General features: G+C 42.1%; 1 protein-coding gene across 1 annotated transcript in view; it reads left to right on the forward strand.

Annotated features, from left to right (window-relative positions):
* Positions 1 to 13,328, forward strand: part of PTEN (phosphatase and tensin homolog) — a 76,850-nt gene that overhangs the window by 17,984 nt on the left and 45,538 nt on the right. Inside the window, exon 2 of the mRNA XM_077258904.1 lies at positions 10,128 to 10,212. Coding sequence (XP_077115019.1) covers positions 10,128 to 10,212 — 85 coding nt within the window. The remainder of the gene's footprint in view (positions 1 to 10,127; positions 10,213 to 13,328) is intronic.

Raw genomic sequence — 13,328 nt, forward strand, 5'->3', positions numbered from 1 at the left:
TTGTGTGCAGATGCTGACAATTGGAAGGCAGGTATCTGTGACACTGGTCTTTTCATTGCATTGGGTCTCCCTCTGCTATTTAATATAAGAGACGACTCCGACCCTGCCAGCGGGCATGTAATTACATGTAGGGTGGCGGCGGTACTGTGCAGGGCAACCAAGGCATAAAAGGCCTCCAAAGCAATGCTTGGAAATGATGAGCTGTGTGGGTTGTAGATGGCAGGGGTCATGCTGCAGCTCTTAAACGCCCTGTGCCGCTGCGGTTGTCTATTTCTTTGCACATTACTCTAGCAGGGAAATGGCAGTTTTCAGTAAGTTTAAAGGGGTTATCCCACAGAGAAAAGTTCATTTTAATCAATAGATTTTGGAATAATTGTTTCCATGACTTGATGTGTTTTAATGAAATGTTCCTGTGCTGATACACTCTTGTAAATGTGCCCCTTCTGTGTACTGTGTAATGGTTGTCTGACCGTACAGGGACATGGTCTGATCATACCTTCAAGTTATTGTGTAGAGAAACTGTAGAAACACCTGAGCGACAGAGGGCTGCTGTGGTTAAGTCGAAGCATGACCGCTGCATGTGAACACTTTCTTAAAATAATTATACATTGCTGCATGCAATAAAGAGTACACCCACCATATTGCCCAGCAGTGACACAATTTGATATCAGTACCTTGGGGCCATGGGTCATGATGGTGGACATAGTTTTAAACGCATTCCGCCAACTCCTGTGCAATAGACCGCACAATGACCCATAATAGCCAGTGTGCCACAGCACATGGATGGGTCTGTACAGGAACAGATTGTCCGTCTGCAAAAAGAAAAAAAAAACCTAAAAAACTACAGTATACACCATGCTGGTCCGTCTGAGACTATGTGCCCATGTTGTGGATTTGTGTGCAGATTTTTCTGCACCGTTTTAGCAAAATCTGCAGGTAAAACACACTACATTTTACCTGCGGATTTACCACGGAATTCCTGCGGTTTTTGTGCAGATTTCACCTGCGGTTTTATACCTGCGGATTCGTATTGAGGAGCAGGTGTAAAACGCTGCGGAGTCCGTGCAAAGAATTGACATGCGGAAAATAGAACGCAGCGTTTCTGCGCGGTATTTTCCGCACCATGGGCACTGTGGATTTGGTTTTCCATAGGTTTACATGATACTGTACGCCGCATGGAAAACTGCTGCGAATCTGCAGCGGCCAATCCGCTGAGGATCCGCAGCCAAATCCGCAACATGTGCACATACCCTAACTGACCAGGATATGCATGCAATATAAAAGCAACTTTTGCACCTATCCACAAAGCGGAGGAGCACACAGAGCCCGTCACTTCTGCTATTTGCGGATGCGACTGGCCCGTTATTCAATACGGCTGTCTGATGCCAGCCTAATTACAACAAGATGGGCATTTGCCAAGCGCACATGAACAGTGAAACAGCTTTCAGCTGTTGTCAGTTGTGAATTGCACAGCTCATTAGGTCGGCGAGGAGTTTGGCCACACTACGGCCGCTATGTGGAGATGCAGCCTAATAGAAAACTTCAACAGACGGCATGTGGATTTCATGAAATTAGCCAGAGCCTGGGTTGTTCGTTCTTGTTTTATTCGTGATTAGTTGGTCCATTTATGATGCAGCATACTGTCAAATTCTTAATCCATTTTCCTCGAACATGTTTGATCTACAAGTGCTCTTCACTATTCATGACGGGAGATTGAAACGGGCATTCTTCGAAGAACATCTCTAGGAGAGATTCAAGCCAAAAAGGATTATTTCCTGCCCCAGGATCTAAAGTTTAGAATATAACAGTGCTGTTTTCAAGTACAGTCACTTCAGAAATGAACTTGGCAGACACCATGAATGTATCCCCTATGCTGAAAATACCAAAGGCGTTTTCCTTGGACTGGTTGTGGCAGTCGGAGCACAAAGTGCTCACTGTTGAAAGAGGAGATACTGCCGAGAGTCTGCACCATAGCTGAGAACAGACATGGCTTTATTCCCTTGTACTGGGGATTTAACTCCTTTCTCTGCAGACCTGAAAGAGTTCACTACTGGTTCAGTGCCCAGATGCCCTTTTTGGCTTTTGATATTTCTCCACAGTTTCTAAAATGTATAAATGCCCCATGATGTGTTTTGGTCTAGTTTTAGCAGATTGGTTTCATGCCGATGGAATCTTTCCTAAATCTGGCTGGTAAATGTGAATATTTGTGGCTGTATCCAGGGTCTTTATTTTGTTTCTAGTTTTACACATTGTTCATTTTCAGTGATGATCCTGAACTTTGTTGGAAAAGGTGCCGCTGCCTTCTGTCATCCAGGCACAGCCGCTTTGTTTCTGTTGCCATTAGATACTGAATTGGTTGGGGGATGCTATTTGATGCAATAGTTTGGATGTTATATTTGGTGCCCAAGGACAAAGAGAAAGAAATGGCTTGTAAATCCATAAAGGGAATATCCTTTAAAGGGAATCTGTCAGTCATTTGCTGGAGTAGCCGAGGACCGAAGGAGCACCAGTACACCCAGTAGTACACTGGCAATGCTGGTTTTCACAGCAAGCGAGCATCAGATAGGAAAAAAAAAGTATCCTTAGAAGGTTTTACACTGCCCCAGCCTGCAGTACTTCTCCTTGCAGGATAAATCATACTGACCGAATCCCTTAACGTTTTCAATGGGTTACACAAATGCATTAAAAAAAAAATCCCATTTTGAACTTAATATTTGCTATATCCCAGTACAGAGAGGAAACTGTGTATTGTAGGATTACTTTATCTGAGGCCTTGGTATGTCATAGGGATATTTGTGGTATTTTCAGCTGAATGAAATTTCTGCAGAAAATGCTGAAGAGTTAAGGTACCTTCACACTGAACAACTTATTGATAACGATAGCGATCCGTGACGTTGCAGCGTCCTGGATAGCGATATCGTTGTGTTTGACACGCAGCAGCGATCAGGATCCTGCTGTGACATCGTTGGTCGGAGCTAGAAGGCCAGCACCTTATTTCGTCGCTGGATCACCCGCTGACATCGCTGAGTCGGTGTGTGTGACGCTGATTCAGCAATGTCTTCACTGGTAACCAGGGTAAACATCGGGTTACTAAGTGCAGGGCCGCGCTTAGTAACCCGTTATTTACCCTGGTTACCATTGTAAATGTAAAAAAACCCAAACACTACATACTTACATTCCTTTGTCTGTCGCGCCGGCCGGCCGTAAAGCAGAGCACAGCGGTGACGTCACCGCTCTGCTTTACGGCCGGCGCTTACACAGTGCAGGGAAGCGGACGCCGGGGACCGTGACAGACACCGGAATGTAAGTATGTAGTGTTTGTTTTTTTTTAAATTTACACTGGTAACCAGGGTAAACATCGGGTTACTAAGCGCGGCCCTGCGCTTAGTAACCCGATGTTTACCCTGGTTTCCCGGGGACTTCGGCATCGTTGGTCGCTGGAGAGCGGTCTGTGTGACAGCTCTCCAGCGACCACACAACGACGAAACAGCGACGCAGCGATCGGCATCGTTGTCTATATCGCTGCAGCGTCGCTTAATGTGACGGTACCTTTACAGCAAAATCTTAATTTGCTTGCACACTGATTAAATAAAAACTATACTCGCCTACCCTTGACCTCCTTTGATAGCCTGGTCCCCTGCAGATCTCTGTAGCCTTGACTTCCCCTGACGAAGCTGCGGTTTGCAGCGATTCGCGTGGGGCTCTCCCCACACTACTTGGGTCCTGGGACTATTCCCTCCACGACTTCTAGACGGCTGACGCCACGCATTGGACTACCTGACATGGTGATGCCCTTTTGCTACATCTAGCACCTTTTGCTAGCCTTTTGGCCTACTCCCTTGAATATAGGCTTTCCCTTTATCCTTCCACTATAATGGCATATGATGGCAGGTGAACCCTAAACGCTCTTTACACTACTTAACAGGCTTATTTCTCTGCCGCATTGGTAGCCTTGCGCCTTTATCAATAGGAGCCGATTCTGGGATAAACCCCCTTTTTTTTCGGGAGATTTATGCTTATTTCTTGCTGCTATTTAGTAGGCTTATTGGGGCCCCCTAGTTAGCATTAGCCCCTTTGCTCATATAGGGGCACTTTCGCATTTTATGGTTCTCTGGGGACGCCCAGAGTTTACCTGCTGCCTTGCTTTGCGTACACAAGGATTAAGCCATTGTTTGTGCATATGTGTGGTGCTATTTGTGATACATCATTGTACCCTGGGTCGTCTCTCCATATATTGATTCATTATAGTATCAGCAGTGTGTTGGTGGCGTTATTTATGATACACTATTGTACCTTAAGCTGTCCCTATATATTGATTCATTATAGGTCCAGTGGTGTGGTGGTTGTATTTTAATATGTTTTTATTTGTGTTTTCTGTCTTCCCTAATAAATTTTGTACTTTTGTAATTTAATTGTATTCTGGGAGTGCGCTGTATATGCATGGTCTCTTTTCTTGCCCGCCTGATACATGTTGTTGCTATGCATTGAGTTGCACCCCTCACTATACTTACCCCATAGGGTGTTGTTAGCTCCTTGCCCATTGGTAGTGCTCCCTGGCTTTCCTTCTTGTATATATTTCAGAATGATTGATTTTATTTAAAACCATGTATACTTGCAAACTTTTTTTAATTGTTGAAAATTCACAACAGGGGTTACCAATGCACATGCTGCTGAAACAACCCCCTCTAGAGGCATGGAAGTGGGTATGAAAGTACTTTTATACCTGTCATAGAAGGCAGGATGTCTGATTAACCCCTTAACATCCAGAGGTGTTTTTGTATTTTCATTTTTTGTTCCCCTTCTTCCCAGAGCCATAACTTCTTTTTTTTTTAATTTCTCAGTCAAAATGGCCATGTTAGGACTAGTTTTTTGTGGGACGAGTTGTAATTTTGAAAGACATTAGTTTTACCATGTTGTGTACTGGAAAACGAGAAAAAAATTCCAAGTGCGGTGAAATTGCAAAAAAAAGTGCAATTCCAGTTTTTTTGTTTTGTTTTTTTTTTATATATACCATGCTCACTTAATGCTAAAGTGCCATTACGATTCTCCAGGTCATTACGAGTTCATAGACACCAAACATGTCTAGGTTCTTTTTTATTTCAGTGGTGAAAAAAAATCCAAACTATGGTTAAAAAAAACAAAACGCCTTTTTCCAAGACCTGTAGTTTATTGCAATGTAGCAGCGACCAAAAAACTGATTTCTGACTTTTTTTAAAAAATTTCTCGTTATGCCGTTCAGCAATCGGGTACATTTTTTTTTCATATTGATAGGGCAATTCTGAATGCAGTGATACCTAATATATCTATATTGTTTTGTTTTTTTTTTGAATAGGGTGATCTGAACTTTTTAATTTTAATTTTTTTAATATTTTTAAAAACACTTCCTTTAACTTTTTGCATGCTACAGTAGTCTCCATGGGAGACTAGAAGCTGCACCATTTTGATCGGCTCTGCTCCATACAGTCGATGATCAGATCGCCTGTATGTAGCAGCAATGCACCCATTAACCCCCACCCGGATGGATAGCGATTCCACCTATGGCTGTTAAAGGCACATGTCAACTGTTGAAAACCGCTGACATGTGCCAGGAAAGATGTGTGCTCAGCTCTTTTTATCAGGGTACAGTTGTCTCTTGTGCATGCTGATTAAGTTTAGTGCCTAAAATAATAATCTGATTCAACGTCGTCATGTTTTGGCATCAAAAACACAGCGAAACCTGCGGTTTTTGCACAACCCATTGCTTTCAACAACTGAAAACGCTGAAAGTGACATGATGCATTTTGCAAAAACGCAGCTCTTTGACAAGTCAGGAAAAAACCCTCAAGGTGTGTGCATGAGATTTCTGAAATCTCATAGACTTTGCTGGTACTGTGAAACGCAGCTGAAAATTAACATAAAAAACCTCCAAAAATGCAACTTGTGAACATAGCCCAATTCTGCTAACTGGCACAATGTAGGCTTGCTCCTGTAGGTATCGGGGAAGAGGAATTTGTAACAAATTTAAAAATGACAATTTTGTAAGTGTCACTAAGCATGCATTCAGTTTCAGAGGGTGTGTGTTTTTTTTTTCTTTTTCTTCAAATTGACTTCTCAGTAGTCCAAATTATTTTTAATACCCCCTCCTCCATCTATCAAGTTCCATTAATTCTGGGTTTAAGAATAGTTTTTTAACTTTTGCACAGCCATCTGTTTTCCTCAGCAAACGAACCTAATGCACTTGCATAGAAGTGTCTGTGTCTTGTAGTGTAAGATAGGATCTTGGAAAAGCAGGAAAAGTTTTTGAGGAAGGAAGATTTAAGAACAAGGCACATTTTTAGAATGGCTGGCCTCCCTTTCTTGGTAATTGTTAAGGAATGTCTTAATAGGCAGTTGCTGCAAATGACAAGGAAAGAAGTGTCCCATAAGATGTCTACTCTAAAATTTCAGCCTCTTCTTTTCGTTGCCTTGTTGTTCAATTCAAATTTGATAACCTGATAAGTATATGACCTTCCTACATCCTCAAAGACTGTTGTATAAGATAAAAGAATCCTGAGAGTGGATACATGCTTCCTAACCCACAGGCAGCATGTAGCAGACACGGACTGTGATTTCATGGGTGACTAGGTGAAAAGATTGGTCCTTGGCAGCCCAGGCTGTGGTGTTGATAAGCCAAACTTCTGACTCCTCAATTTACCTGACCTCCGACCCCACAGCACTGCCTGACTACTGAGCATGTACAAAAAGTGCAGCACAGATTCACCTCAGCTAAAAGCTGGGATCCTTAGATCAGGAACAGAACAGACCTTATTAGGGACAGTCCTCCTTTTTAAAAGGTTTTTTTTTCAGTACATTTTGCAGAAGGTATTTGATTACACATGTGGCTAATAACTGTGGCTTAGTAGTTGGGTGGTCTAAGCTGTAAAGTTAGTGGTCACCGTATACTTGTATGGGTGTAATGTTTTTAGACATTTATGAAATATCCACACCAGGCTGGTTTCTGTGCTGCCATTGAAAGTGCATAAAAAGTGGTGCATGCAAAGCCACCTTCACATTCACTGCACCTGTGAGATTGGCTGGAGATGCGTTTTTTAGAGATTGTCAACTGTTCTTTCTAATGATTTTTTCATAAACGTGTGTATGTACATTGTATATGGTGGGGTGGAGGGGGCAGAGGATCCGAACATGCCCGATCCGTCTCTTGCACCTTTCACTTCTGGGAGATTTCGCCTGGAAATCACAATGACTGCCTACTTTCATTATTGCAGTCATAGAAAACTTATGTTGATTGCATCACCTTTTCTTTTTTTTTTTTTTTCTTTTTCACTTGCAATTTAATATCATTAGTGAAAAAAAATCTAATAAAGCATATGGAAAGGAGTAACTGAGGATCAGGATCAGATTGCGACTTGCTTTGTTTGTAGTCCGACCCTACAACTATGGAGACGCATTGGCCTGCATAGAAGCAGTAGACAAAGGTGGAAGGTTTTGTTTTTTGAAATTATGAATTATTTGGATTTTAATGCAGTAAGTAGATGTTGATAGTTATTTAGTTTACTTGCAAACAAAATTCGAGTTTACATTTCTAATTTGATGTCATTATAGGAAGGTTGTAATGGTGTTGCAGGGGTAGATGGGACGTTATCAAATGAAATCTTTATTCAGGATCTCAGGTTCTGTGTTTCAGATATAGACTAGAAGACCAGTACTCCAGGCTTGCAGAATAGTGGCAAGGAGCACATCTCCATAGGCATTTTATGTCACACTTGCCCTCAAGTGATGCATTAGAAATTAAAGCGGTGAGGGGGTAGGAACGGCATTCCAGTTTGGAGAAAATACATTGTTATAATCCAAAAAAGAAATGTAACATTTGGCTTCATCTAAGGCTACTTTCACACTAGCGTCGGTACGGGGCCGTCGCGCTGCGTCGGCCCAACGTACCGACGCATACTGTGCGAAAAATGCCCGACGTGGGCAGCGGAAGCAGTCTTACAACGCTTCCGCTGCCCCATTGCAAGGTCCGGGGAGGAGGGGGCGGAGTTTCGGCCGCGCATGTGCAGTCGAAAAAGGTGGTCTTGACGCACAAAAAAGTTACATGTAACGTTTTATGTGGCGGCGGTGCGCCAAAACACGGCGACGGTTGCGACGTGTGGCACTGTGTCGCAATGCGTCGCTAATAAAAGTCTATGGAGAAAAAACGCATCCTGCGGGCAACTTTGCAGGATGCGTTTTTTTATCCACAACGACGTATTGCGAATTACAGTGCCCGACGCTAGTGTGAAAGTAGCCTAAGCCTTCTTTTGAAAGGCTAAGAAAAGCCAAATTGAAGTGCTGCCATTCCGTCTTCTGGCATGTCTGACTTTGTGTAAGGAACTAGAAAAATAATCTGACCGTAAAACACACAACCTACCAGGAGATTGTTCTTGTGCTGACAGCTACCATTTGCAAAACAATGATTCCTACTCTCCATGAGAAGGAACCAGAGTTACCAGGCAAAGTAATAGCTGTAACCCATCTCTATATGGGCTAATAAGTGTTTTGACTTCATGGGCTCATTTACTTGTTTCCCTCTGAATCTCTTAAAACTAATAAGACAATGCACCATTTTTTCTCTACTAAATATGAGATTGGCACAGATTTTCCAATTTCAGACTTCTCTCCCACAGTTCCAGCAGCTCTGCTTTCAAGGTTATGACAGTCGGGGCTTTCTCCCAGTGTCTTGGGGTCCGGCTTACATTTATTAGAGGTGCAAGTTACTGGCTTCTTTATAGCTGATAAAGAGACTGAGAGGGGCTGAATGTCAAGCTAATGAACTTTACTTAAAAGCCAGTCCCCCTAGTCGTGTCAGTTCAGATCCCCACCCTCGCTGTGACTGTTGGAATGAGCAGTGAAACAGAGCAGACAGGCCCGCCAGGGTGGGCAGGGGGTAATCTTGTATTCTGGGAAGGATCCTTTAAAGTCCCAGGCTACCAACATGACGCCGTAGGTCTTCCGTGCTGTACATGTGTCCTGTGAAATAATGTTATTATTGATGAATTAGTTGGTTTCCTAAATTGTAGTAATGAACAAATTTGGAGACTGGTTCTTGATCACTAATTTTATAGGGTTCCAGACATTACATCATGGTACCCTTTGAATGCACTGGATGTACTGGATATTTTTATAGATAGTCTTGGAAAATTAGGCATGGTTGTATTTTGGTCTATTAGTGGATTTGATACATGGGGAGAGATTGTTCTAAACTGAAGAACAAAATTTGTTTTATTTTCAATAGACATTAAAATAAGCTGTAATCTGGTAGCCATAATCAGTTATGCCACTTTCACTTTTGTTCATTCCTCCCATAGTGGTTAAAATCTTGTCACTGGTGCATGTAAATGGCCCAAGAATGGGTGAGGCTACGTTCACATTTGCGTTGTGCGCCGCAGCGTCGGCGCCGCAGCGCACAACGCAAACAAAAACGCGGCAAAACGCACGCTAAAACGCTGCGTTTTGCGCCGCATGCGTCGTTTTTGGCCGAAAGTTGGACGCAAAAAAAATGCAACTTGATGCGTTTCTTGCATCCAACGCTTGCGGCCATGCGGCGCTAAACGCAGCACAACGCATGTCCATGCGCCCCCATGTTAAATATAGGGGCGCATGACGCATGCGGCGCCGCTGCGGCGCTGACCGCAAATGTGAACGTAGCCTGAATGAGCCCTTGTAAAAATGCCTTGTCCCAGTTATCAACCCTTGAAAACAATACGCCTATGACCTGATGAATGAGCAAAACGCTTTTACGTTTAGTGATCGGATCGTTTATGCTGGTGAAAAATGTCAACATAACCAGCAGCATATCGAGCTGTGTAACCAATGATTGTGCTGCCAACATCAAATGATTTGTTCCCTTTTTTTGCTGGCCTTGTTAATAGGCCAGTAGATGAGCGCATATAGACCAGTGTACAGTTATGGGAGTTTTTGGGTCACTAAAGTCAAGGTGGTTTCTGAAGTCTGGAGAGGTTTAACCTCAAGTAAAGGGCAGTTTTATCAACCTCTGCATATGTGAGAAGTGTTCAATAGCTGATGCTTGATGTGAGCTGAGACATTAGTACCATGCGCCTGTATCTGAAGTCCAATACTGTGCTGTACGCTTTCCTTAACGTTTTTCTCAGATATTTATCCTAACATAATTGCCATGGGGTTTCCGGCAGAAAGACTTGAAGGTGTATACAGAAACAATATAGACGATGTTGTAAGGTAAGTCGTTTTGTAATATTGAGCTGGTCAATTGAGGCATCCCTTTACCTGCCATTAGGTTCCCATTTGTCTTAGGCCTAGAGTGATGTTTCTTAGAAGGTACGCTCCACCTTTTGCCATGTTTCACATGCTTGTTTTCAGTCTCGGTGATTTTTCTCCTGGCCATCCGAATGGCTGCAAGTGAACTAGATGTGACCCAGATTGCATTGTCTAAACAGCTTCCTTCATTTTCTAACAGGATGTGTAGCTACACAAAGGCACCAAAATGCCATCCATGGTAAATCGCGTCATTAGACTGGTGGTTCCTGTATGCCTTTGTTCTGTTTAGAATTAAGTCAGGTCTCGTTTGAGGCAGGAGGTCACTATTGTCAATCTGTGGTCGTGTTATACAGCTGCATACTGGAAACTGCTTCATGAAAGCTTTATAAATCTGGGTTGTTAAGCCCAATCTTTAGGTGCTGGAAGCTTTTCAGATTTTCATTTTCTCTATTCCAGTGGTTTAAAAAAAAAAAAAAAAAAAAATTTGTATATGTTCTCAATTGTGTAATTTTGTGACCTTCAGTGAAGACAGTAAATTTAAACAAGGATGAAAAAAAGTTTAAATGCAGTCTGCCAAATCTTTAATGGTTCTTTCTCGCACCACAAAGTGAAATCTTCTGCTTGCCATAAACAGAGTCCAAATCCACAGTGCCTGTCACTTTCAGCTGTGGATTTTCTTCGAAACAAGTGGATGAGATTTTCTCATCCAATGCCAGCTCTGTAATATACAGTCAATATTTGGATTTGAAAATCTGGACAAAAGAACGGCCATGTATATATCCCATATACACAGGCAGGAGAAGATGTTGGCCCCAGTTTAAGAATGTTACTTCTGAATCAAGAAAAAAAAAGGTTCTCATGTACAGGTGCTTCTCACAAAATTAGAATATCAGCAAAATGTTAATTTACTCCAGTTCAATACAAAAAGTGACATTGGGTCAATCAGGCGAGTTTGCTGCCAATCAAGCACAGTGATACTGTTGTTTTTAAACCAGGTATTGGTACTTTTGGCAGTGTGGACAGGTGCCAAGTCCTGCTGGAGAATGAAATGTCCATCTCCAAAAAGCTTGTCGGCAGAGGGAAGCATAAAGGCTTCTTTCTTGAAAATATTCCCACAATTTTTCCTTTTTTTTTTCCCCCTGATGAATCTCCCATATGGGAGAGGAAACACGTAGGGAAATTCACATGGTAATGGTGGGTACAACTTATTAGCCTGACTTGGGGACTGCCCTTATCAGGGCGGGAGCACTACAGGGGCACGACTGGGGTAGTATAGAAACTCTTCCCCCATCCCCCTTAACATATATAGATGCTCCCGTGATGAAAAAGAAACTACGTATTTGGTGAGATAAAACCATTTTTTTATTGAGCACTGGTTACATGAGCACGTTTTGCACTTTACTGTCTTGTTGAGTATTATCTATTGGTTTTTTAGATATTTATTATTAAAGGTTATGTTTTATTTTATATAAGGTTTTCTCTTGGCTAATTTGGACATTTACATTCAGAGGACCCGTAGGGGTATTAATAAGTAATACACCCTTTGTTGGATTGGTTCAAGGAAGCATAAAGTGCTCTAAAATTTCCTGGTAGACGGCTGTGCTGACTTTGGTCTTGATAAAACACAGTGGACCTACACCAGCAGGTGACATGGTTCACCAAACCATCACTGATTGTGGAAACTTCACACAAGACATCAAGCAGCTTGGATTGTGGCCTCTCCACTCTTCCTCCAGACTTTGGGACCTTGATTTCCAAATGAAATGCAAAATTTACTTACATCTGAAAACAACACCTTGGACCACAGAGCAACAGTCCAGTTCTTTTTGTCTTTGGCTCTGGTAAGATGCTTCTGGCCTTGTCTATTGGTCATGAGTGGCTTAACACAAGGAATGTGACACTTGTAGCCCATGTTCTAGATGTCTGTGTGTGGTGGCTCTTGAAGCAATGACTCCAGCAGCAGTCCACTCCTTGTGAATCTCCCCCAAATTTTTGAATGGCCTTTTCTTAACAATGCTTTCCAGGCTGCGGTTATCCCGGTTGCTTGTGCAACTTTTTCTACCACACTTTTTCCTTTCACTTAACTTTCCATTAATATGCTTGTACTCTGTGAACAGCCAGCTTTTTTTTTTAGCAATGACCTTTTGTGGCTTACCCTGCTTGTGGAGTGTCAAGGACTGCCTTCTGGACATCTGGCAAGTCAGCAGTCTTCCCCATGATTGTGGAGCCTACTGAAACAGACTAAGGGACCCTTTTAAACACTTAGGAAGCCTGTGCAGGTTTTCTTTGTTAATTATTCTAATTTACTGAGATAATGACTTTTGGGTTTTCATTGGTTGTAAGCCATAATCATCAACATTAACAGAAATACTTGAAATAGATCACTGTAATAACTCCATATAATGAGATTCACTTTTTGTATTGAAGAACTGAAATAACTTTTTGATAATCTAATTTTGTAAGAAGCCACCTGTACAACAAAAAATGTCCTCATAATTTTAGCATTTATTAGATGGAAAGAATAGTGACCCTACTAACCATAAGAGGAGTGATAAAGATGCTCTGCAGATGCTGACACCTTGGTTTGCTTTATTCATCAGAATTGCTCATAGAAAATGTGGCCTTATCAGCACCCATGCTTTATGCCTACAGCAGCAGGCTTGATTCCAATAGGGGGTAACTTCTGTCGATCAGAGCTGGTATTATAAGGGGTTATTGAGGTAATGTGCATTCATACAGTGTGATCTAGCCTCATGCGTGGATGGGTTCTAATACCATTTAAAGGGGTTTTCCAACAAACAATTTCATTTTAATGAATATATCTTGTAGTAATAATAATAATTTCCACAATTGGATGTGTTGAAAGAAAATGTCCCTGACCTGAGATAATCTTATAAATGTGCCCCTGCTGTGTACTGTGTAATGGCCGTGTCTGATCATACAGGAACATGGTCTGATCATATCACAGCTCCTGAGCAGGAGAGGAAGCAAAACAGACTATACGGACATTACAGTACGGGATCACAGCTGATTCTTTCATTGAAGTAAAACATTGTTTATAAACAGGCAGTGAAATG

The sequence above is a fragment of the Ranitomeya variabilis genome, chromosome 4 (genome assembly GCF_051348905.1).
Source record: "Ranitomeya variabilis isolate aRanVar5 chromosome 4, aRanVar5.hap1, whole genome shotgun sequence".
In the NCBI taxonomy this organism is placed as follows: domain Eukaryota; kingdom Metazoa; phylum Chordata; class Amphibia; order Anura; family Dendrobatidae; genus Ranitomeya; species Ranitomeya variabilis.